Source organism: Tyto alba, unplaced genomic scaffold (assembly GCF_018691265.1).
Source record: "Tyto alba isolate M040663 unplaced genomic scaffold, T.alba_DEE_v4.0 Super-Scaffold_41, whole genome shotgun sequence".
NCBI classification, from domain to species: domain Eukaryota; kingdom Metazoa; phylum Chordata; class Aves; order Strigiformes; family Tytonidae; genus Tyto; species Tyto alba.
Genome location: NW_024881317.1, coordinates 23,035,843 through 23,062,904, shown reverse-complemented (window position 1 = coordinate 23,062,904; position 27,062 = coordinate 23,035,843). Strand labels below are relative to the sequence as shown.

At 40.7% G+C, this 27,062-nt stretch overlaps 1 protein-coding gene across 9 annotated transcripts in view; it reads right to left on the bottom strand.

Annotated features, from left to right (window-relative positions):
- The window catches only part of MYO9A (myosin IXA), a 189,781-nt gene that overhangs the window by 52,828 nt on the left and 109,891 nt on the right, over positions 1-27,062 (bottom strand). For all 9 annotated transcript variants that reach the window (XM_042803885.1, XM_042803886.1, XM_042803893.1 and 6 more), the window contains 2 exons: positions 25,105-25,221; positions 14,933-15,067 (listed from right to left, as the gene is read on the bottom strand). In XM_042803885.1, the coding sequence (XP_042659819.1) occupies positions 14,933-15,067; positions 25,105-25,221 (252 nt within the window). The remainder of the gene's footprint in view (positions 1-14,932; positions 15,068-25,104; positions 25,222-27,062) is intronic.

Here is a 27,062-nt window from a genome sequence, read left to right as displayed (position 1 = left end):
ACATTTTGCAATTTCAGGTGCACCAGACTTCTGCGCTGGCGTAGCTTAGCTATACGGCAGACCATGCCTACTGAGGATGCACCGTGTGCTACACATCGTTGCTTCCCACTCTCCCTTTCCTGGCTTGCTGTTGAAGTGCTATACAATTTATTTGAATCAACTGATCTTTAGTATTTAGTTGCTAGAAGAAAATGGTGGTACAAAATAACCATTTAATTACACAGCAAAAGCAATGTAACTCCCTTTCCTGCTTCACCGGGCTCTGCTCTTCTTTATCTCACAATATTAATGGATGGTGCTCTAAGGGCTAACAAAGATACCTCCAACTAGCAGAAATCACTGCTCCAAGACCAGCAGAGCCATGACCCTTTACAGTAAAAGTGAGGATCTTTCCCCAAATTCATGCTGAGGAAAAAAAAGCTATTTATTTTCCACCAAAATAACTCCAACCCTTGCTCTTTTATAAAGGTTATCTCCTCCGAGATAGATTTTCAATTGGATTACTTTGAGAAGTCTTCTGCAGAAATTATTTTAGGGCATCTGGAAGAAAGTAGAGTTTAAAAATCATAATTTTTATCATATGCTTTTAAGACTTGTGACTCACTCTTGAAACAGGGATACTGGAAGTGCACCTTACCAAACATACCAAAGCAAGCTGCATTTTTATTCTCTATCGTAAGACATATTGATGACAGAATTGCAGAAAAAAATTTTTTTAATCCTCAAAATTGCACTAATATGATACACCTTTATAACAACACAATTCTTATTGCTTCTCGTGGTTTTATTTTTAATATGCACAAAAATCTTTAAAAGAAGTAGGTTCTTCCAACTCTCCAGCATATCCTCATCCAAACTTAACGTGAAGTCCACATATATTATTTTTAGAACTAAAGAGCCTGAAGTGGTTTGAGACAACTCACAAGGAAATTTTTGCTAAAAACCAGCAAGGTCCTGAATTCTGTATTTGAGACATCATATACTTTTATACCAATGATACATACTCTATGCATATGCGTGCAGGTGTATAAGGAGCTTTTAACAGCCCCAAAGCCTTTCAGATTCAAAATATAACACATCCCAACGGAAAAAGAAAAAATCCTGAAAATAAGGAACAACTCTGCATTATGAATTTAATCTTTTCTTGTAATTCTTCTTTTGTCCAGGACACAGCAGGCATGCAGATGCACAAGTCCCGGCTAAACTATAGGCATTTAAAAATCACATATTTGACTAAGACTCGTTGCATTTTCAGTGCAAGTCAGGAAAAAAGCTTCTATATGGCAGTCCAGCAAGCTGTAGAAGACTGCATATTTCTTGAGCAAGCATGAGCTTCTCTTGAGTGATTTAAAAGAGAGAGACGGCGATGCGTGCAGCAGTAATGGGAGTCGGTACCATTTATCAACCGCCTGCTTCTGACAGCCATTTAATCAGATGCAGGGTCCATTAGTCCCAGCTTTGCCCACTCAGGACTGGTCCTGAGCACCCAGAGAGCAATAAACCTTGCCATGATGATACAAGAAGAGCCTTATTTTAGTGGTGATGGGTGGTTGGTGCATGTTACTTGCCTTACCTATTTATTATCATGATTCCTTTTGAACTACTTGTATGGGGGCTTTACATGTGGGGGTTTTTCCCCCCAGAAACCAAATATCTAGAGTTTTAAGTTTACTAACATATAAACTGGGCAAGCACCACCACTCTGCTCTTGATGCCCTCTAGACATCCATAGCTCTGTGTGGAACGTTCAGCAGATGCACAGTGAAGGTTGCTATCAAACTCTTCTGACCACACTAAAAACTTATATTATTCCAAAGATTGCTGCAAAATAACTAATTAGCACTGCCAGCTGTTGTTGTTGGGTTTTTTTGTTTGTTTGCTATAATATACTCAAGTAAATGACCATAAAAGACCTGAGTTCAAGGTCTTTACTTCTTTTAGGCTCATTTTCAGCTCTGCCACAGATGGTGCATGACCTGAGGACAGTCATCAAGCACCTCCTGGCCTCAGTTTCTTCAGCTGCAGGATTTTGGCTAATTTTCCCTCCTTTGCTCTTCTTTTTTTTTCTCTGGCCCGGGTCAGAAACAGTCACTTCCAGGCTGCAGGATTGTTCCCCATATCTGTCTGTCCACTGCTCCATCCCTTCCATCCCCAGTACAACCTCTTGTTGTGTTGGCCAAATATGAAGAGGAATTAAAGTCCTCAACTAATAACCTTTTCCACAATAACTCAGATAGACACTCATTTCAAGACAGGTGGGTATGCAGCAGCAGGCACTATTCCAGAGCAATTGCTCCGAAGCTTAAATGGAAAAAAATACCATTTATTTCTTTTCTCCTAGCATTTTTCCAGTTATTTCTTTGGTTGCCTTCAGAATCACAGCCCAGAAGGTATAACTATTTCTTTGTGACTGACCAGTATAGTCCCTTGAGTGTTTGCTGGCCTGCAGAACACTGTGCAAATTGTCCACATAAAGGCAGAAGCTTTAAGGTAAAATCATTGCTGTCCGTATATATACATTAAATTTACTCACTTAAATTTCAGGTACTAATCTTCCATATTCACCTTCTAATGACTGTTTGCAGAATTCAGGAGATATCCTTAAAAGCTACTTCCAAAATATTCCTTCACTTCTGAGTACAACAATGAAGTTTCTGCCATCCTTTGATGGATGCAGGGTCATTGCAGAGCACTTGAATACTAACGAATTAGATTCAAACAACATGATGTTTTCATTTAACAAACATACAGTCAAGATAAAGACAATAGGAAATACTTACAGCCTGTTCAAACATACAACCCCTCAAACTGGAGGTTATTTAAAAATCAGCTTAAATTTATACGTTGACTTAAAACTAAGTTATGTTTAGGGGAAAATTCAAGTGTCCTATTCCTAGAAGACCGTCTTTACATCAAGAACCAAACCATTGACATTACCAGTATCTGCAAAAGTTTCTGGTGCAGTAAAGTCCATGGAGTCCTATTTTTGGCATCCTTACAACAAAAATGTACAGATTTACCCCTCCTATCCCTGGATAGCTGAAATCTGGTCTGCTAGGAGGTGGAGCAATGCGAGTTCACTGGAGAGGAGAGCACTGAGCTCCCAAATTCACAAAAAGGAATTGAGCAAACAAGCCAAAAAAAAGACATTCAGGTTTTTTTAGAGTCCAGCAGCTCCATATTTTAATCTAATTATTGGGTGAGATGCTACTGATTGCTCTCCAGGCAGCCTATACAGCCACCACAAGTAGATTAACGTTTCCCAATTGTGCATTTAGAAACAGTTCTGCTGCCCTGGCCATGATGACGTTGGCAGAATGTCAGCACTGGCACTGCACGTCACCGAAGGCTCGTTCTGCCGGCACGAGCGCCATCACTTCCCAAATGCCACCTCCCAAATCAGAGCAGGGTTGTGTTGCCGTAGCTGCCTCTGCACCCACGCTGCAGCAGCCAGCTCAGCAAAATTGCGTAATGTAGATTTGGCCTCTCTGACTCAGCTGAAGCTCAGGAGAGAAAGGGGGCTAGTGACTTCATCTCGCCTCTCTTTAGGGGAAAACACCCCATGCAGATATGTACTTCATTATTGCATTCGATATTTAGAAAGATGTGGCTAGGCAGGGAGGTGGCTCATAAGAAAAGGCACTGTTGAGTTTTTCTTGTTTGAAGGGGATGATTTTTAGAGCTTAAAATGCTCAGACTGATCTGAATAAAACACAATGTGATGTTCAAATTTAAAAAAAAAAAAAAAAAAAAAAAGATACAAAATGCAGATCCAGACTTTGAAATGCATATACTCAGAATATGAGCATAAATGTTTACTGAATGTCACACAGCATTATCTGAGGCATATCACCATGTAAAATCTGAGGTACCAAATAAACAGAATGCGGCAGAATAACCAACATTTCTGTATATGAAAATTAAAAGAACTCTAGTAAAGAGATAGCTAAGCACTATTAAAGAGAGAAACTCTGCCTGTCTACAACCGATCCCAGAGTACAAACACTGCTTATGCCTCAAAGAATAACAAATTTAAGATTAAAATATGTGAGCTGAGCATCAAGAAAACCTTCCCAACTGGGACGCAAGTCTTGATGGAAACCCTACTGCTAGGAACAGAAAACATCCGTAATTTTATGGTTGAACATGCAGAGAAACGAGTCCCGTTATCTTTACAGGAGTGTTGGATCAGTTCTATTACCACGACTTTATTTCAGTGCTAAGCCAAACAGAAACACACTCTAATCTGCAACAGAATTAAGCGTTTATATATTTTGAGTGGGGGAAAATACCCACAAGGCCAAAAGCATCTTGGAAGTACTGGAAAACCTCTCTCTACACATTCACACATGCTCTGTTATGAATTACTCCATATCCAGACATGGTCAACAGGAAGTAAAACCAAATGCAAAGAAGCATAATTAGAGGAGAAAGCATTAACTATTATTTTTAAACTCATATTTATCTAGAGTATCATGCTCACTGGGGTCTATTGTTCCCCAAAATCATATGGTAAAATTAAAGAGGTGGTTGGAGGGAGTGATCAGGAGCTTGAAAAACTTAAGAGGAGCATGGAAAGCCATAAAAGAAATGAAACAGGAGAAACATGATAAAAATATGAAGTAAAAAACATAGTAAGTTTCCCATCTGTCTCAAAGCACAAAACTGAGTGATTAGTAAATTCAAATCAAAAGGCAGTGAAAAATCAGGCCTGAATATAAAGGCATGGGGTTTTCTATAATATATGAAATTGGTTTCCCTGTGACAGGATATCAAAGCTAAAAAATTTGTCATGATTTAAAGAGATTGGGAGGGTGTTGGGCATCTATACACACAGCCTGCAAGCTAAGAGCCGTGAAAATTTCAGCATTTCAGTGCTCAGGAGGCAGACATCTTACACCATAGGGATATTGCCATTAGTCACAGTGAAAACTGAGAAGCAGCCCCAAAAAATAACATTTAAAATCCAAGACAGGGATGATGCTCTTGCCTCTTTCCTGGGGATAGGGCAAGGCTGATGGTAAAAACAGGGGTAAAACATAGCATGCATGATGTTTCACTTTTATCAACTCCAACTAGGAAATTGCAGCATATTAAGAAGGAAATCTAAACCAAAATCATTAATTATTTGCATTAAGCCGTGTGCAAGGGAAATATGGCATTTTCTGTTTCCCGAAGGCACAGTAATCCCTGCTTCAGAAATGCTCGAGTAAATCACAAGAGCAGAGAAAAACCCCATCACCTCCTTCCAAACAGAGCCAGATAAGCCCCAGGAGTTTAGCTGCCCAAGCCTTTCATTACCTTGATACAGGAAAAGCTTGTTTACACAATGAAAATTTCCAAAATAAAGTAGGAAATCAACTGAAAAAAATCCCTTTTTCTAGTGTAGTTCCATGTGGAAACACTTTCCATCATGTTCCCATCGTAAAAACTTGTGTAATCCAGAGCCACACGCTCCAATGTGATCAACAGGCAGATACTTTTGGTTGTCTAAATATATATGTTTTGCCTAAAAATTCACGACTAAACAGAAAGGTGTGAAATTCCTCTCTTTTTGACGCTAACACCGTCTGCTTCAGATTCAGGCAGCATTTGTAAAGTGAGAATCTAGGAATTAAACCCTCTTCTACATCTCTCTCCATTCCTAGACGACTTTGGCACCTTAAAATAATCTCAAAATATTCTTAAAAAAATAATACAAGCTAATTTGACACCCACAAAAACATAAACCTTTGCAAATACAATCTTAGAGCCACTAAACCCAAGCATATAAATTGTTTCTCTTGATTGCTTACCCAGTAACAAGGTACCATGAACCTTGCCAATGCTGGCAAGAAGATATGTCCAAAAATTAGAAACAAAGACATATTTTGCAAACTATATTGAAAACCTTCCAGGAAAGAACATAATATTTAATGTTTTAAAAATTACATTAAAATAGGTCATGGTTATATGATAAAATAAAAGAGCTAAACTTTGTAAAAGCTCCTTTCTGCATACTTCTGTATACATATGTATCCTAAAATCCATCTTGGGGAGCTTGGGAAAGCTTTCTGAAGGCTGGGAATGGCAGCAAGGCATGGGGAAATCTCTCCATCCAGGAGAGATCCACCCAGGATCCATCGTCCAGGAATTAATCCATCCCATGGAGAATTAATTGCTTGTCCGGCAAATGCAGGCGGGCATCGTGAGCCAGTCGCAGCAGAATCATCCCACCATAATTTGATAATTAAAATGAGCTTGATATGATAAATCCTTGAGATGGGAAAACCATATTATTAGAGAGTTCCCAAATGATTGAGACCAGTGTCTGGTTTGGTGCCAGCGTTTATGTGATGCAGACAAAGCGGATGCCTTGAGTTCCCGACATCCCTCCAGAAGAGGATGCCGAGGCTAACAATTCTGATGCTTTAATTTATGAACAAGGATTTTTATGTTTGTTCTCAATTTAAGTAGAAAAGGAATTTATACATGCAACCATATGTATAAAAATAAATATATATAAAAATATATTTTTTTAATAATGTGCCACAGACACAGTATATATAAATATGTATCCACATGCTCTATAAGTACACTATCTATAAACAGGTTTATAAGCTGCTCTATTTTAATGATGCCATCTGGCAATGCAGAGGTTCTGATAAACAGCATTCCCCTGCATTTCTTCTGTCACCCGGTTTTAAGTTGCAAATCACCAATGGAGGGTTGGCATACGGTTTTGAAGCAAGCGTGTTCCCTGAGATGGTTTTCTCCTTCAAGGTGGCCATTACGGCAGCTCCTCGGCAAATGGCAACTGAATTTGGTTTTGTTTTGAGGCTGACCCTTCACCCACTGACAACGTCCCGTCTGCTTTATGTACGTAGCCTGAGATTTTAATTTACTGTAATTCAGATTGTCCATCATTAGAGAAAGTGTTTTAAAATAGCAGGTTCAGCCCAAGATTTCATGCACGTGGCCATATGAGCTATGCCAGCTCTGCAGCATCCATCTCTGAGCTCAGATCAGCTCCCTACCCTTCAGTGGCAACAGCAGGTTTTCGGCACAAATTATATTTTGCCCTCAAAACGGGGAAAATTGGTTTTGCGTGATTCAGCTGGCAAAACGCACCTTGCCATGAACCCCTTTGCTCCCTTTGCAGGACCATCCTTCTTCCCAACCTGCTCTTACAAGAGGCAGGAGAACTGTGAGCCTAAACATGCTGCGTGATCTGCTGGCAGGTGAATTTCTTTAATTTCTTGCTCTCTAAATTAAAGAGGAAAAGAAATATATATGTATGTCTATGCAGTCCTTGCAAGATGCACCAGGTTTAGCAAATGTGAAGGGGACCTCCACAGTGGTCATGGTCAACACCAGACTGGTCCTCCAGGCTAAATGTCTTCTTCCAGTCCCTGCTTCCAACTTGTGTCAATAAGTACACTTGCTCCCAATTCCTCTCTCATTCATTCACGCTTACAGTGGGCTCACAGTACTCCCTTTTACATGTGTGTGTGTATATATATATATATATATATAGTTGCCTTATGCTACCCCTGTGAAATGTTGTTACCATGCCAAACCAACTGTCCAGGCAGGAATTTCACATGCACCAAGTGGAAGAGCTGCAGTCAGGGTAGACCATCCAGTTCTGCCTCAGTATGACATTTTTCAGGATGGGTTGAAGTATTTTAGAGGCTTCTCGCTCATCTTCTTGCTTAAAAAGAAGGAAGCTCACACTGCATAGTGCTATCCTATGAAAATCCACCAACGTGCAGTGAGGTCTTATAAAGAAAAGCTGTTGCTCGCAGTTATTGATAGTGCTTTTTTTGCTGAAATAACTGAAGATTTCATTACATCATTACCTAATTTCGCTCAAAGATGTATGTGCAAGAATTTCCCCATGAGTGTAGTTCTGGGCTATGACCCAGGTCTTGGCCCGAAGAGACCAGTATAGAAGCATCCCAGATCACCCTAGACCACATCTAGTGCTTTCCATAGCAGGGTGTGCATGGGGGTGTGGGAAGAAAATATTTTTGTACCATTAATAAATAAAAATTGGTGATTATTTCATCTTAATCTCACCCTTTTTGAATTTCTATTTGGGGGACACACACACACACCATTAGTACATGCATATAATTTGAAAATAAATAAATATACACGTATTGGATTGCATCTCAGGAGCAGGTCCCAGAGGAAAGTCAGGCTTGGCGTTCCCAGGACAAACCCAACCCTAAGGTGCAGGGCTCTGGCTGGGATAGAGGGACAGGCCTGTCTCCTGGCACAGTCCACATCCACACATATATAGCCAATGTATTTGAGTAGGAATCATGATCAGCAGAAAACATCACCTAACTGGAAAAAATCAAGGAACTAGCTCAGAGAAGAGGGAAAAAAGGGCTCAGGAGATGATGGTGACTCAGGAGAGGGATAATATCACCTGGAGCAAGGTATCTGCAACTTGGAGAGCTCCAGCAAGGAGCGTGGGATGAGGGATGGAAGAGGGAATTTGAGCGGGGGAACTGAGGGAGTTGGGGGAAGACATGGCACTGCTGTAAGCAGAGCCCAGGGATGCACTTGGATGCTGTGGGATGCTGTATGGTGTGCCGGGTGACGTTCCCGCTAGCTTGCCTGGCTCACAAAAAACATCAGTGAAGGCCAAGACATGGGAGCAGCACTGAAATAATCTCTTTGTCAATATAACGTTTGCTTTTTCTTGCTGCAAGACAATTTCTAAAGCAGCCCACATTCCTAGTTGACTATCGCAAGATTGCCTCAGGCAGGTGATGAGCAAAAGGCACAGTGTCAATCACATTTCCAGCACATGCAGGACCACCAAACCCTCTCCAGATCACCTACAGCACAAACCAACTCCAACCCCATACTTGGTTAAGGAGAGGACTGTATCAAACCCACTGATCAAAAACCACATGCAATATGAAGTCGTGACAAGCACCTGTTGAATCTGCCTGTTCATCTCACTAGCTTTTTGCCCAAATAATTCTTCTCTAAACAACTGTGTGTGTTTGTAATGAAAAAAAAAAAAAAAACAAACAAAAAAACCCCCAAAACAAAAACCAAAAAGTTTGGACCTTCTGTTGCCCATCTCCCAAATCAATTCTGCTTTCTTCTCTTTTTCTCCTAGGCAAAATATGAGTTTGAAACTTAAAATTACACGTTACCCAACCTGCCAATAGGAGCTCTTGGTACATTTATCTCAAGAGTTTTATATGTTGTCAGCCACAATTATGACATTTTCACAAACACTGGGCTTCACAGATACAGTACTTCTCTGCACTGGGCTTAAATTAAAAGTCAGGGAATCAAACTAAAAAAAAAAAACAAACCCAAAGCAAGCCATACCTGTTTCTTTTGGGTACCTAATTCAATGTAGAAAAGATGCAGAAAACTGCTGAGTCTTTTACATGAGAATATCACACCAGGAAAGCTTTCTAGAGTATTTTCTAATAATATTTTAAGCATGTTTTCTAATTTGCTGACCTAAGGTGCTGCTAAACAGATTTAAGAACAATACTTCTGGGGGTTCATATGTTAGATATTATACATGGGGGGGCGGGTTGGATCTAGATGATCTTTAAGGTCCCTTTCAACTCAAACTATTCTATGATATTATAGTATATATACATGTTATAATATATGTTCTATTATATATAATATCACAGAATCATATATATATTATACCAATGTATATTATATATTATGAACATTCATCATCTGAAGAAATCCAGGAACAAGGGGGTGGCAAAAGAAGCCCATCTGACCCAGCCCCAGCCATGCAGTGCCCCAGGAGGGGAAGGACCCAAGCCAAGGCTTTGGGGGACCAATGATGACCAGAGTCATGTTTTATTTCAATCTGCTAGTTTGAAATCTTCCTATTCTAAAGATAATGTTTAAACAACTCTAACTCATCCCTTTTTTTTTTTTCTTTTTTTTTTTTTGAGGGGGGAATATGAGATATATACTCTAAGCATCCTTTTTGTTTTTCCAAATGTGAGTTACACACAATGGCGTATTGCCAAAAAATAAATCAATAACTTGTGCAGCTTGTTATTCCTCTACGTGTCATATGGCACACAGCTGACAGCAGCAGTTTTTGGAGGGCATCCGCTCTCCATCTCCAACGAAAAGAGAAATCTGAACCGAGCCTCCCAGTCCTCAGAAATTAACTTCTGATGGTTGGCTTTTGTTTTCAGAGGCAACGAAGAGGCATTCACACCAAATCAGAGTGATGAGATACAAAAAAAAAAAACCTCACTGGAAGGAAGAGAAAAAGTGCTTCAAGCAGTAGGAGAGGGATACTTTTTCATAATTTATTTTACATTTACTTATTATAAAATTATTTATTTTAAATTTTCATATATTATTTTCTCTAAACAACATGGAAGACTGCTGGGAGACAGGGCAGCACAGCGTGAGAAACCCTGCATATCCAAGATGCTTTCAAATATCGCAGGTATTGCAGCCATTTCTCAGACACCTATCACTGTGTCCTGTGACAGATCAATGCTTTTTTTAATTAATTCACTCCCAATGCAATAAACAAATTGTTATTATGTTCATGATTTAGTCCGGACTGTCAGATTTCTCCAACTATTACACAGGACCAGTAAAACCTACAGACCTCCCTAAATATTTCCGGAGCTTTAGGTGGCTGAGCAAACATTTCATACATGTTACATTTACGAAATTAAGTTTTTCTATCTGAGCAGGCTGAGGCTTGCTGGCTAAGACATTAAGATCACCAGGGACTCCACCAGAAAACAGGCTTTGCTCAACACCTGAGCTCATGCCAGTTGATTGCGTTCCAATTAATATTTTTTTTTTTTTCAGTTTCAACCTCAGTTATTCATTTTTTTTAAACAATAAAAGGATGTCCTCAAAATTGAGGTTTGGTGGGTAAATGAAGGGTAGAAAACTGGGTTGAAAAGAACTTAAAACAGCAACGCCTGCGGGATGGAAAGCTACAGGATGACTTCTCTACTTTTGCAGTGAATCAGCTGAAACAGAGAAAGGTGGGTGGTGTGGTGGTGACCGAAAGGCTGAGCATTGGATGAGCCTAAGCAGGGATGGGGGAAGATCGGTGAGGTCAAAGATGACAAAATTTGGAGACTGGGACACATAAAGAAATAAAAAGTTGTATTCCTGGCCCTCAAACTGCCAAAGATCTGGAAACTTGAAGGACTAACTTGTGTCATGGGTGCTATGTTACTGGTGACCTCTAAACCATATCTTCATGCAGAGCAATTATTTTGTGCAATGCCCTAAATTGAAAAAAAAAAAAAAAAAAAGGCAAGTTGCAATGCAAAAATGCTATTTTCCTCTCCCAGAAGCACCTGGGTGTTATCTGAATGTCGCAGCAGCTCTGGGTTTATCTGCTCTGCAGAGGAGGCCATGGGGATGGAGCAGCCGCCGGGGAGCAGAGAACCACTGCCAAGGTGTGATGCTCTGATAGCACCTAATGAGTCCAAGAGCTATGGGCACGTCTCATCCGAAGTTGCCATCCCGAGGGAGGGATGATTCCATGCTGTCTGGAAGAGCTAAACGCTCGTGCACTTTGTGGGGAGCCTGGTGAGGGACACTCCATCCTCCTGCGCCCGGAGCAAGCACCGCATCAGGCAACAGTTGTTGGAGTTGCAGCAGTTGCAGCCACCAGCCACAGCCCCTCATTCAACATCCATCCCATAAACCTGTGAGATTCACGGGGAGGAGAAAATCACCCTTGCTATGTGATGGGGCAGGCTGTATTTCAGTTACGTTTTCTGCAATAACAATCTTTCTAGATTAATAAATAGATCATTATCGGTCCAAATCCAAGAGTTTGCCTATGCAGATAGACCAGGATTTATGAGCCTGGGCTTTACCACCTGGTTAGGGTTTGTCTTTCTTGTACCCTTCCATCATCTGCTAAAGCATATTCCCATGTATCATAATCACCACTAAATCCTCCTTAACAATGCAGAACAGTGGGTTTAAAAAGAAAGTAGTAAAGAAATATCAATAACTGTCTTTATCCAAGACAGCACTCTAACATTTACCGCTTTTTGCATTCTATTCCTATTTTACTATAAACAGAGGGCAGAGATGTGTTATCCTTATTCTCATGGTTGGCTCAAAGAGACGAGGTTGCTACTGCAAAGCCCTTTGCAGACTCTTGGTATGCAGCACAACAGCAACTGTGTTTATAGGAGGCATCAGGCTGAAGCCAGACTGCCCAAAGATGCCTCAGTCGGTTGTTTGCAAACCACTGGAAATAGCGTTGTCTTCAGACAGAAGGTTTAAAAAAAGATCTGCAAGGCACATTGTATTAGATTTCACCAAGGGGGGGGAAAAAAAAAAAAAAAAAAAAAAAAGAAAAGAAAAAAGAAAAGAAGGGTTAAAATAATCCCATGCTTCTGTTAGATGACTTTGTGGTAGGTATTTTGGTTTCCATAACATCAGCAGTATGCCACAGCAACAATTACATCATGGCTAAATACCGTTCTCACACACGAATTCTATTACAATGTTAAGAAAAATCCTTAGCAAATATTTAAATTTGTCATTGCTTTTAGCAGAAGTGCCCAAATACCTCAGCAATCTGTCTCCAGCCTCCTGCAAGCTTTGGAGATACAAAAAGCCTATTTCTGGATGCAGAGGAGGACCCCTCCGTATCAGGTACCCATCACCAATAACCCCACTTGTTTTCCAGCCATCAAGACATCAAACAAACCCTTATAAAACCACAAATATCTCTGATAAATTCACAATTCAAAGTAATATAACTATTTTGCTATCTTGAAACACAGTATTAACTACCTAGTCTTCATCTGTAGACTGGGAACTATCATTAAAAAGCAGGTTAACCTTTGGGCTAGCTAGGAAGGAAGGATATTCTGAAGACCCAAGATCTGAATAGGTATCATCACTTTTCTTCCCATCAAATCCACTCCTCCACATGCAGCATGTAACTCCAAGAGGAACAGAAAATTATCAATCCATACAAATAATTCACCCAAGAATCAGCGCTCATGCAGCTACACAGCTTATTTATATTGATAGAAAGAAAACTATGTAGAGATGACCGTATTTTCCACCAACAGAGCTTGCAGTGCTTCAGTCCTAGACGGATGATGTGCTCCAGCCTTAAGAACTGGAACAAGCCCTTTGCAATTGGATGCCTCTGCAACTGCTCCTCTCGTCCATACAGCAAATACTGACTTTAATGACTTTATGTGATTGACAGATTTATAGGAGAAAGCTAATTAGGTCACTGGTTACAAGCCAGTCCAAGGAGAATTACAGATTGCTGCAATCAGGAGCTCTGCATATACCCTAGAATCGAGGAGGAGCACTGACCTGCTAAGAAATCCCAGCCCAAGCACCAGAATTCCCTGAAGGTTGACGGCATCTCTGCTCACTCCTGCAAAGCCAGTGAAGGCTGCAGAAACCCAAGTGCCCTGAAATCCCACCTCACCGAGGTGAGCTTGCCTTTTCTCCAGCTTTCAGGAAGGGTCCTCCCTTCCCGGGTCTCTTCTAGAAAGTGTTTCAGTTACCTTTGTAGAAAAAAAATAGCTATATTGGCTTTACAATAGTCTTTTAGTTTGCCTTTTTATGGTGGATAATGGTAAAATAGACTTGTTCCTAGAAATACAGACAGGTTTTCTGATTAACTTCTTAGAGCATTTATTGAGTAGGGTGCATCATTATACAAAGACCAGTTAAAAAACTGAAATAAAATGGGCTTGAGCAGCTCTGCTCCACCTTCTTGATAAAAAAAAAAAAGTTAACAAAGAAGCATCAAACTAGAGCAAATGTCCCCCAAATACGCCACTCAGGCCTATATTGCTTATTTTTGACCATCCTCATCTTCAAGAAGACTTCTCTTTCTGACTTTTTAGATCTTTTGATCTAAACTGGAGATCTGACTTGTAGATCTCTTGACTATTGTAGACACCCAAAATGAAACTATCAGAGTTTCTGGGAAGGGCTGGTTTAATTTTTTGATCTCAGCTGGACTCAGGCCGCAGAGCACAACCGAAACTAAAGATAAGGAGGATTTCCCTTAACCTCACCCAGAGAAGAATTTCACTTAAAGGGAGGGCATGCAGACTGGCATTATTTAAAAAAAAAAAAAAAAAAAGAGGCATTTTGAAGGTCTAGAAGATATTTACTGCATTATACAGCCCAATTATATGTTGTGCATCCATGAAACATGTACTTTAGCAGTTTTCTTGTTCAGCTTGTTGTTAAACAACAAAAGATGTTTGGAGAAGCCTCCTCCCATCCTAATTAATTGACTATCTCATCTTGTCATGTATGTTACCTGCTAAATTATGGCCTGTATTTTTGCTACCTCTCTTACAGCACATTAATCTGAGGCTGAATAGTGACACCCAGTCTTAAAAAACCTAAAGCGAAGCTTAAAGTTCAACCTTATCTAATCTGCCATGTCTACTGGAGGTCAAAAGGATCTCAAGTCTGACCTTGCAAAATATGCATGAGTGTGACATTTCCTCTCCTTCCCCACAAATTAACACTGGAAGTCAAAAAAGCACCAGAAGATTGGGATGGCATTTTCAACAGATGCCAAAAGATAACTTTTATGTGATATTAAATGACACAGCAACAAGTCCAAGCAAAGGCAAGAAAGAAATTGCTCATGGATGAGCCCTCTGAGCATATACCAAGGAGACAAAAGAGCAATGGTTAAGGTCTTCGTGATGTTTGAGGATACTTGTATCCCAAAATGTTTGTTTAAAGCCAGCAAATCTTTGGCTGGATCTTATTTTACAGGTAACAGTAAGTCATATGGTAAATCAGAAGCTAAATTTGAATAATTCATTGTACATGCCTTAATATGAAAGAGTTAAAGGGACAATTTAAGAACTTTATCGGCGCCACATACTCATGTCAACACTCATTGGCATCAGTGAGTAAATATTTCCAAACCTACCTGCTCAAGCTTAAAGATGTGTTGGTTAAAGTAGTGCTGCAAGCGCTCATTGGCGAAGTTAATGCAGAATTGTTCGAAACTGTTATTTTCATAGTCTTCAAACCCAAAAATATCAAGTACTCCAATGGATAAAGTCTGCAAGGAAAGTAAGAATGAGGATTAGAATAAAATCACAAAGTAAATGGATTATTTGTACGCAGGACATAATAAAAACATACAAACAGAATTAAATATACTTAAGAGCAGGATTTTAACTTTCACTGACATTGCTGATATTATGCCATTTGGAAGACTTCACCTACGTCAGAGACAACATGTAACTTTAGGTATCTGGAAAGGTGGCCTTTTTCTAAAAGAAAAGTCCTTTCAGAGTTTTGCCATTTTTTAAATTTATAGACAAATTGCCATCTTTGAAGAAACCTGAAGCCAGTTCCAAGTTATTCTATTGGATCTAAGGCAGTATTTATCTTTTGAGGGGAAAAATGGGGACAGGATTGGGAAAAAAAAGGCTTACACTGTGAAGACAGTCCACAGAAACATGCCTACAAGGTGAATACAGGATGCCTGAGCAAGCACACTCCAGCTGCAAGCCTTACGAAGAAACACCTGCACAGCAGGGGTTTGCATGGAAATAATAATAATAAAAAAATAAAACAACAAAAGAAAATAAGTCTGGTCAGATGTAAAATAGTATCAAATATAAATTATCCACCTTACATATCAGATGGATCAGATTAATATCTCCCACTGAGAAGCGTAACCCAGATGGACCGATATTTGAAAATGTTGGGTTGCTCTAGCCTTATTGAAGGGGATGTAAAGCAACGCAAGAATAGTAATGCTGCTGAAAAAGAGGGCTCAAATCCATCCCCTGAGTCAGGCTCCTTCATAATTAAAAATTTAGGCAACAGAGATGTTAAGCAAATAAAACAAAAGCTCCTTTTCTGACCAAATGACCCAGGAATCTGCTTTCTCTGCCCTCTGCATCCTTTGAAGACTCAACTACTGCTTGCCTTGAATGAAGGTCTCTGGGCAGGGAAGGGAACCAAGCCTCATTTCCCAAAGATGCTGTCCCAGGGCCCCGTGCTCCAGGACAGCCATCCCAGCCCCTGCCACCAGGACACAAGAAATGCTCTACACGACCAGCCCAACACTCCTCCCAGCCCAGCATCTCCAACCACGGCAGCAGGACATCCCATCCTGGTGTGATGGATGCACTCCTCCTGTTTGAACTAACTGAACTTTGGTCCAGGCAGATGCTCAGTAAGTAGGCCTAACCAAAGCTAATCCTATTGTGTGAGGCTATCAGTGAGAACTCAGCACCAACCCCCCCCCCCCCCCCCCCCCCCCGCCCCCAAAACCATTTTGGCTGGAGACTGAGCTGATAAGAGGACAAAGCTGCATTAACACAGGAGAAAATCTGACTACAAATCAACCGCTTTACACTATAAATATTTGCAGCCATCAGTGTTGAGCTGTCCCCAAATAGCACCTGGCTGCAGGGCGTTGATCTCCCCTTGAGTAGGGATGCCTCTCAAGGTTATCCCCTGAGGGTGAGAGATCCCTTACCAGGCATTGATGGCTTAGTAAGTGACATTTTTTGCATGCATGTAACATTTAAGGTACGTATAGCAAGCTTAAGTCATAACCTTTGTATCCCATACTAACTTTAAATGTAGTAAATACCAGAGTATTGACTGCCAATCTTTCTGTACTTATTACATATTTTATATATCTAAATTTACTGATTAGAACTCAACAAACTACAAGCTCAGATCTGATCCCTGACTCTTCTCCTGCAACACCTGGATATGTCAGCATGGCTCTTCTGTGGTCTGTCACCCTTTTCTACCTGCACCCACTACTTTGGGATGAGGGAGATTGCCATCTCTGTGCTCCCTTTAGTTCACAGACAAGAGCTGTGTAAAGAGGTACCTATCCAATTTTTTTTTTTAAAAAACCTACTGATTGACACCATGATCCCTTACAGCCTCTCACGCCAACTTTTAGAAGCTCACAATAGAGAAGTGTTTTCTTTTACTAAATCCATACCCCATATATCGTAAGTCGCAGGATTTGGTGAGTTCTAGTCCTAAATTGTCTTTTTTCCACCACTTTGATGATTCTGTAAAACTCAACTGTAGCCCACCCCAGCTTTTTCTCCAAACTGAAGATGTCAAAGCCTGTTTGGTCTCTCTTCTAGCCTACAATGACATCTTGAGATGCTCATCAAGACGTGGGTGAACCAAGGTTTTCTATGTTGGTAAAATGAGGCCAACACTGCTGTGAATTCACAGCTTGCTTTGCAACCTCCTGGCCCCCTCTCTCCTCCCAGATCAACCCTGCTCCCCCACTACCAGCCAGGCAAGGGGCACCAGTTGGACCCCTGTTGGCCTGCAAGCAAGTGCAATCCATCACTCCCTGGCTCAGATTATCCTTCCTTCCCTTAATGGAAGTAGAAATGTGGACTTTTCTCTTTCATGTAGGTGCTAGTTTTCATAAAACCATCTGTCTGTCAGAGGCATTTGGTAAACCAGGGGAAAGAGGAACATGGGGATGTGACAACAGACAAACCTCGTCACCACAGGGAGCCAGGATGAAAAACAAGCTTAAGTAGGTATAATTTATGCTGCAACTTCCAAACCTGTATATTACTGTTCTGTTAAACAAGTAATTAATAATTAGTTACAAATAAAACTCAGACTGTGTCCACCTAGCAAGCCTGCTGTCATCAGAAACAGAGTGAAGAGCCTGAAGGACATGTACACGGAGAGCTCTACCAGTTCATTAGTGAACCATGCTTGGGGGTCTAACCAAAGCCATCTCACTTATAAACAGGCTCTGTTCATACGTGACAATTAATTAAAAAATACTGAGAGTAGTAAAAGCGTTAGCACTGGTCAAATGAACCAAACCTCAAGCAGGGAGGAGAAACACCTCCTCCTCTCCACCTCAGAAGAACCTGAGAGCTGTCAGGCACTCTGGGTTTAATTTTATTGGTCTTATCTGCACTCTGGATTTCATAACACCACCTTCCTAAAACTATGCCAACTCTGTTGCTAGAAATATAAACCAGATTATCCACAAGTCTCTCTATGCTGCAGTTCATCTGTTTTCAATAGATCACATAACGTGGGAGGAAAATATTCCTTCTGTGCTCAACTCCTGACCAGGGAACCACCTACGGCTGGAACAGATGCAGCTGCTGTGGGCAGAGCAGCCACCCGGCTTGTGAGTTGAAGCTTTCTACAATACGGACTTCGGCTACCGGAACAAGTGAAAACACAATTAAAAAAGCATATAAGCACAACAATAAAACTCTAACCCAATTTCCCAAGAGGTCTTTGGCTACTTTATCCTTCATCCAGGCTTTTCCTCCTATTCCAGGGCCAGACAGACTCTGCCTCCTCACCGCCACCCTTGCCATGACAAGGATGACTCCTGGAGGTCCTTGGCCAGCTTCCCAGGAGTTTGCATCGCTCGGCAAAATGCCCGTGAGAAACAGCCGTTTGACCAGAAGATGGAAATTGGGAAGCCACTGGACCAAGGACTAAGCCTGGCAGAGGGATTTGCTCTCACTCACTGCTTCCCAAGCCAAGTATCCTTCTCCTGCCTGTCCCAATGAATGTGGCAACCCTTTTGTTCACAGCTATATTCATTAAACAACAGCCTAACAAGCAGAAATCTTCTGCTTCATCTTTTTTTTTTTTTTTAAATAGATTTCAGTAAGAGTTCTTCTTAAAGTCTTTTATAATTAGCAGCTCATATTTTATCTATATTATACATGGAAAAAGTGATGATGAAAATGGGACAAAGCGAGTTTTTCTTATCCGTGACACCAACGCTCCATTCGCATTGCCCTTGTGTAAGCAAATCCCAACATTGATCACCCCACAACTATGCAAGATTCTCCCTACAATTCACAAGAGCTCCCTAAAATTACCCTAGATAAAAGTCACTACATAGAAACAAGACTCAGAAGAGAAAATGCTCACACTTCCAGAATCCTTATGGAATTACCAACACCAGTTTTCACAGGCACTATGCTGATGCTCTGTGGAAATAACTGAGACTCTGCCACAAGTGAACGCTTCAAACTGAACAAGGCTTTCAAGCTCTCACAAACATCATTTAATATGAAATAGCTGAGCACAAAAAAAGCTCCCCTTTTTTTTTTCAATGCTGGTTCATTTACTGTGTTGAAACTGGTACAAAATATATTTTAATATGTGAGTGTAAATACATTTATAAAGCAAAATAGAACAGTTAGATATAGAAAAAAAATGGCTATTTCAGTTATAAAAGAATCCTATTAAAATATATTTTGAAGTTGTCTTTTTATACTTTTTTTGCTGACAGCCAAAATTAAACAAACTCAGACAGGTAAAATGCACAGAACTAAAAAAAAAAAAAAAAACAACCTACCAAATAATCTGTGTTTAACAAAATAACTGCAGGTATCGAACCACGCGTACAAGATGAGGATGGTTAATTCTGCAATGGTTGTTACACGGGGAAAACCAGCATTTTTCTCACACCACTGACTATGTGGACAACTCCCAAACACCTCCAGAATACAAATTTTAAGATGTGGAGCTTTCTGCAGAGTTTCATGCCAGAGAAATTAGGGCAGAGCTCTGTGGTGAATCAGGTTGTTTGGCCTCTGTTGCAGGAGGCAGCATTGAAAAGTTCCCAAAAGAAAGAGGTCAGTACATGTAAGTTGGTAAAACTTTTAAAAATGAGAAATTGGGAATTTACGGTTATTTTTCTGCTTTCTGGCCAGAAAATTCATGGTACTTACACAAAAGGGTTAGATCAGTTTTTCCATTGTAAAGTAGCACAAATCTACCAGTACAGAGTCATTTCTTATAGCAAGGTGAGAAAAAAAAAAATTCTGTTGAGATATGCATGAATTAAATTACTTTGTTAAACTGTATGACAAAAGCATGTAATCTGGCTGTTTTTAAGATCAGGTTTGTTGTCCAATATTTAAAGAAAATAATCAAAGGAATTTTACATTTACAAATCTTCTCATTCTTCAGTTTCAAATTCACACTTTGAATGAGTGCCATAAGGAAATCATGCAAAGATGTAATATAATTTAGACCTCAACTAGCCACATCTAGTTTACGTGCTAATGCTGTTCCTTTATAAAAACTGACATTTAAAATTAACAAGCACGTAGCACGGACAAGCCTGCAGCAGACAACTGTATTACTTAGTATATCAATTCTATAGCAAAATTCCTCTAATTAAAAGTGTATGTCTACAAGGATTTTTAAAATTTGGGCAAACCTTGGGTTAGTAAGCACTTTCTGGTTGAGATGATAAAAAGTGACCTCATGCTTTTCTAAAAATGTCACAGCTGTAACATTTAAACACCGAGCACAACTTTTAAGGGCTTTTGGCAAAGGACAGTCTTAAAGTTACGTGCTCTCCAATTCCCAAACCACCAATAAATAGAGATCATTGGAGCCGATTTATGTCACCCCAAATGCATGTTGGTGATGTCATTCCACCACAGAGGCATATTTTGGTTTATAACAAGTTTGCTGCAAATTCTGGGGAAAAATCCTTTTTATTATTATTTTATAATTTTGCATCTGTTTAAAAATGTTTTTAATTTATTTTTTTACAATATTCCAAAGCCAATACTGTAAAAATACCCCAAAGCAACGAAAAAACCATCACCACTAAATCTAAAAGGACTATTCCAAACTACATCACCATAATATACATGATGACCTATTATATAAAGTGAAAGGCAGTGATTTGCGTCATATTTGTAAGTTGGGACCTAAAAATAATGAACAGATGCGCATTAAACCTGTTGTGTGTTCAGTAACTCTTCCTCTGTTTCAGGTCAGATAGCCAAGAATTAACTAGATGATTAAATTTAAATACATTTTTTTTCATGGCCATGAATACTTCATTAATTCAACCATGAATTTTCTTCATGCCCATTAATTTAAATGAATTTTCTTCGTGGCCATGAATTTGCTTTCGCCATCATCAAAACATACACAGCACCTTATCTGAAACCAGCAGCAAGGTTATTTAAGGAAGAAATTAAGACACTTCACAAGAATCAAATGGGAAAAGCTTAAAAAAAACACCCTTGGAAGAAATGCTTTTTGGTCCACCACGATCTGCACTATATCATTATTTTAAGCAACGAGACGGACTTCTAGCAATTCTTAACCTAATTTATGGAAGGGGAATTAAATAAGAGACTCTTTGAGGTTTAGTAATCTAGTTCTCAAGAGGAGGAAAAGTCTCCGACCTCATTAATAAAGGTCAAATTTCAGACAGTTTGTAGGGGATCACGAGAACATAAAAGAAGCTAAAAAGAAGAGAGAAGACCAAGGAAAATCGTGTTGGAGTGAAATGGATACACAGCAGCACCGCTATGAGCATAAAACAAGCTGTATCAAATAACTTATTCACAACTCTGTTCAGAAATCATATGCTACAAATCCTGTCAGCAAGCAAGATAAGCCAAATCCCACTGTGTTTTCCCAAAATAATTCACTGTACATTTAGCTAAATTTGGATATCAAAGGTCTGATTTACATCTTCCAAATACTTGCTTGAAAAACAGTGGAAGAACGATGGCCGGGTGTTTATTTTTTTTACCCAGCTCCATCTTTTGATTTTCTCCTTACTGTTGACATCAAATAAACACACGTATTGGGATATGAAAATTGTCTCCATTCCCATTGTCCCAGGCTCTCCTGGGGTTTGGACTCTGTTAGGATCTAGGTTTTCTTCCCAACTATCACCAAACCACCTAGTCCAGCAGCAATTAAACAGGCTAAACTAGCTATAAATAGCCCTCTTGCCAAACACCACCTCTCACTGATGAATGCTATATCCACCACCGGTTTGGCTGAGCATGAGTTTTGGTCAACATGGTTGTCCGAGGTGGCTGGGGCAATGCTCTTAGCCCCAGCAAAAGGACTTTGCCAGATGCAGAGATGGCTGGATGTATTTCCACAGCACGCGGAGGGGAGAGCAAATCCGGCTTTTGTGCGCGTGCGCCGTATGTGCATCTATAAGTATTTGATGTCTTCTGCAACCTTCAGCCTTTATGTCAAAACCCTGAGCTACCACAACCAGGCAAATGGTAGCTCTGGTCAAGCCAACTTCTGCGAATGCTATTCAAGTTCTCCACAAGGGGTTTTTATACAACACCTGTGTATGACCACTGAAATAAAAATTTAGACTCATGAAGAGATATACCTTCACATTCACTTCTCTCATCAACTTTAGATGCAGTTCTCTTCCCATATACACTCTGAATTCAGATGGTTTTGAGTCTTATTTTACCTCTGCAAAACATGACTGTCATATGAGAAAGCCCTCTGCCAAAAATCCAGCATCTGACAACCTTCGGAACCTTCACAACCTGTGGGATTATTTCAAAATATATCTTAAAAATCAGAGGAATATTGGTGGCAAGCATGGGCTGGGATTAAGCCAGGACATTTGCTGGAGGGTGAGTTGCATATTGCTCACCCACTGCAAACTCAGGAGTTGGCAACCTTTCGTGATGAGGTGCAAGGTGTATTTTCTTTCATAAATCAGAGACGCAGGGTGTTTAGGAGATTTTTCGAGGGAGTTGGTAGATGCCTGCAAGTAGATGTCATCCAAGTGCTGATATCTTGCCTTGCAGTGAGTACCTATTCCCAGCACCTGGAGATGCCCCTGCTCCCAGTCCACATTCCAGTTACTCGTAGGTGTTGCCCAACCTCAAGACCACATATGGGAGGGTTAAGAAGAACCTATATCCTCATCTGGGGTTTCTCCAGGCTCGAGCTGAAAAGGATTTCCAGAGGATTGTGAAGTGGTAGGAAAAACCAAATTAATTGGCATCACCTCAGTTCCTCCAGGGCAGAGAAGAGTGGTAATTGCTGGTTGGTGTCTCAGCGGCAGCCGCAGAGCCCAGGATGCCCTCGGCTGCTCGCTGGCAGCAATGTTATTCCTGGAGGGCAAAGGAGCAGTTATTCCCAGCCCTGCCTGGTCCAGGCAGGTGCTTCTCCTCCCTCTGTGCTGGAAGGACCCAAGTCAAGGGCTAAAAAGAGAGGTGAGGAGGTGACGCTCTAGAACAACTTGAGAGAAAAACGACTAGTCAATGTTTAACAAAGCTGCTCTCTGCAGCTCTGTGCAATGCACAGAAACTCTCTTCTTTAACCTCTCTACCCATGTAACGGGTAGGATTCATACATTTTCATGATTTCTGGGGACTTGTGAAAATCAATCAGTGCTCATAGAGGACTCTAAAGATAAACCTAATTGCATTATTGTCTCTAGAAGTATATATTCCTTGGTATTTTGTGCACTACCTTCCTATTTCAGAAAACCTGGCCCAGGCACAGCCCAAGACTGCCTCGTTGGATCTCGCTGCCGGTACGAGCCGGCACGTTCCTGCAGCTCCAGGTCCTGGGCGTTTGCCAGAGTAGGCAGATCAGCTCCTAAGCAAGGGCAACACTGCTCCCAGCTCCTGCTGCCTGACCTGGATCTTATTGCTACACAGGGCAATTCTGAGCAAAAAAAAAAAAAAAAAAGAAAGGGGTCAAAAAACTGGGAATGGGGAATTCACGAGATGATATAGGGAGATCAGCAAGGGGAAGGTGATTACGCTGCACAGGAGTCTTGCTTGGAGGAAGCAGCGGGTTAATATGCAGCAGTAATGCTGAAAAATGGCATGAATTTGGGTTGTTCTGGCTCTTACCTGCTGAGATTTGAGGTTGGGAACCAAAGTTTAATGGCCCATAAACACCCACCGTTGTGCCCTGCTATTACAGACATGCTGACTAAGCAAGCAATAGTGTCACAGTCTGACTTGGTATTTGCATATTGTGGAACGGATAATATATTTTAAAAATCATTGGATCACTTACAAAAAAATAATTAGTATTTGAGATGCATTTCCTTCTCAAAACGAATCCACCTTTTCTGTTTCACCAAATACACGTATAGTGGTTTGTTGTTTTTATGGTTTGGTTTTTTTGTTTTTTTTTTTTTTTTTTTTTCTCCTGACAACTCAGACAAAACTTTTGATGACTTGGAAAAAAAATCAGGAAATAACACAACATTTTTGGTAAAATATTAAACAGAGGGAGAGGAAGCATGTGCAGTCAGGAGACACGCTAGATCTTACCCACTTTAACAACCTTTCTTGTCTGAAAAGCATATTACCAACTTTTATACACATGTATTTATTTCCAGTCTATAATTACTCTCTGCAAGCATTTCTATGGAGTTAAATAAAGGACCAGCTACACTGCAAGCCTCTGCAACTTTGGTCCTACAGGGTAATTCAAACGTAATGTTAGCGCTTAGCAAAACAATCCTCCTTTTGGCAGCTGTGGCTTCAGCTTGGATGTACAAGCCCCCAGAAAAACCCACAGCTGCTGGCCCGTGCCCAAAATTTCCAAGCCAAGGGTAGCTGGCAAGCTGCGAGCACGTGCGTGCGTGGACGCACCCGTACACCCGTGCTTTTTGGGGTCAGCATCCCCCTGTCACGCCGAGCGCAGAGGAGAGCACAAGAGGGTTTGGAGAGGATGTTCTAGGTCATGGCATCCAGCCCCTGCTATCGCAGGAAACGTCGTGTCATCCCTTCCCATCAATTCTTTGGGAAAGTGGTTCAGCACCGCACTGGCTTCGCTCTTCCCACTGCAACCTTTTTTTTTTCCCTGATCTCACTTTCCTGCTCGTTATAGATGTGCTATCTCAGTACCTATCGGCACCACTGCTTGTTCACCTTTTCTAATTATTTTTATGGAGCAACTTCATCAAAACACCTCATGTTAGCATGATTTCCCTTTCCCCCCCCCTCAATTATATTAGGCCCTATAGTTTTACACACAAGGAGGAAAATTACTTGGCATTGCTCCTGGAGGGGGTGGGAGAACAGGCTTTTGTGGCTACAACAAAACCTCTTCCCCAGCCACTTTGAGGATATAGTATTCGAGGTGCTTCACCCTTCCTGGCTCAGCAAACACCACTTAAAATAACAATGTACTCAGTCTAAAATATTAACTGAGGAAAAATTAACTTTATGTTAAGCAACATGCTGTTAGGAGCTTGGGAGCTTGGGTAATGTTTCATCCCGCAGTAACCTATTTTAACACACAAGAGAGTAGCCAGAAGAGCTGGCAAAATGTTACCTTGGTGCTTTCCTCCATGTCCTTTGAATTGAGGAGTGCGTGGTTAATTCTGAACACTATCCAGTCGAACAAGGCGCTGTACAATGATTTAGCCATGGAGTTTCGCACAGTCACAGCCTGAAAGAGAAAAGAAAAAAGGTGATTGGAAACAATTCCTGCTCTGCACTAAAATGGGTTTTGCTTCTCAAGTTCCCACATCCAACGGTCATATTTCTCCTTTGCCAAAGCTTTTGTCTACTATTTTAATTTATGCTGCATATGCCAACAGTCCTGATGTCATCGAGAGTTAGTTGCAATCTCAGGACCATGAGACGTGCCCCCTGTCTTTGGCTTGGTTTCCTTTGGTGCATTCAAGTGGATGATGCATGAGATCACTCCATAAATCCCATCACTGGCAGAGAAAGGAAAAAAAATGAGGAAAAAAAAAAAAAAAAGAAAAAAAGTTTTAAAAAATATATACTTCAAGATCCTTGAAGAGTTTATTTGGGGAGAAGGAAAGAGGAGGGTGGATATTGCGCAGCACCGATAGCAAACGATGTGAAAGCACATGCTGGGGCAAGGCAGTGCCTGGTACCAGCATAAGGGTTACAAAAGGGGAGGCTAAAACCCCCCGAGTAAATCTTTGAGCATTACTGAAAACTTGAAGCTTTCCAGGTACTGACAATGGGAGCTACAAATCACAGCAGGCAGATTCACTGCTCCTCCAACAGCTCTCCTAGAAAGAGGAATAATACCTCTGAAGGAGGGCCATCCCCACCATGGAGCTCTGAGCCACGATGCAAAGAGATTTTGCTAGATCGACAGTGATGAGAACCAAGATCAAAGGAGGGTACCCAGGCTGCACTTTCACAAAGGCACGTGCTTTGGGACAGGCACCTACACACATAACAGTAAAGTACTAACTAATATTTAGGGGCGATCTTTGTTCTTGCTGCTTGTGACTCTTCCTTGGTTTAAATTATTACCTCGGGTTGTATCACAGTGCTTTGGTACATACTAACCACCTAAAATCTTACGATACCAGCTGTGACTGTTACGTTTCAGTTCACTTTAGCCACTGTAGAAGAATAAACAAGGAAACAGAAGGTTCACGCGTAACTATTTCAATAAAACATTGCACTATAACAAATCAGTGGCTGGTCACACATTGCCTTGAAATCCTTCTCACCAACCTTCCCTTCAAGGCACATCATCTGAGTGGCCCTATTTCGCTGACCCCAAGCAAAAGAATAAAGCTAACCCAGCATCATCTGTCTTCTATTAGCTTGTTCCCACCTTTTTCCTTGAATTTTTTGTGATAGCACCTTTTAGTGTCTCCACGTGCTGTTCTGCCAGCATTTTGCACTTGCAATTAATCTGGTACTCGGCCTTGCTTTCTCTCCCTCTCAAATTAGAATAGGAGAAGGAAATAACATGGTCCATGACTGAGGATGCTCACAAGCTCTCAGCATACATAAGCCTCCATACGCTGCTAACCATTGCTCCATGGCAATGAAATGCTGTCAGATAAGCCATGTTATGAGGATAATCACAAGATATTGCAACAATTGACAAGGAATTACTCGCCCAAAAAACGCATCGCTACAAACCAAAAACAAGCGTACGATGAAAACACATGAGCAACAGGACCAAAAGGATTTGTTGTAGCACAGACCAAAATAGCGCTTTTAAAGACTGAGCCTGAGCTCTTGAAATATCTGAGCAAGTGTTGGAAAGCAGCTGGCACTTAGAAATACAAGAAGGTCTAGTTTCCAATAACTGTTTTTTCTTCTCTTTACAGAAAAAAGGTTTTGGGGAGGGCGTGTTTGCTGGTTTTATTGCAAGCAACATGGGTTATTTGGGGGCTTTGTTGTTGATTTTATTTTTTGCTTTTTCACAAAACATGGGGGAATATTTCAGAGATTAATAGAAAATTTCAAGACTAGCTCTCTAACCCCATGCTCTATCTCTACTTATTT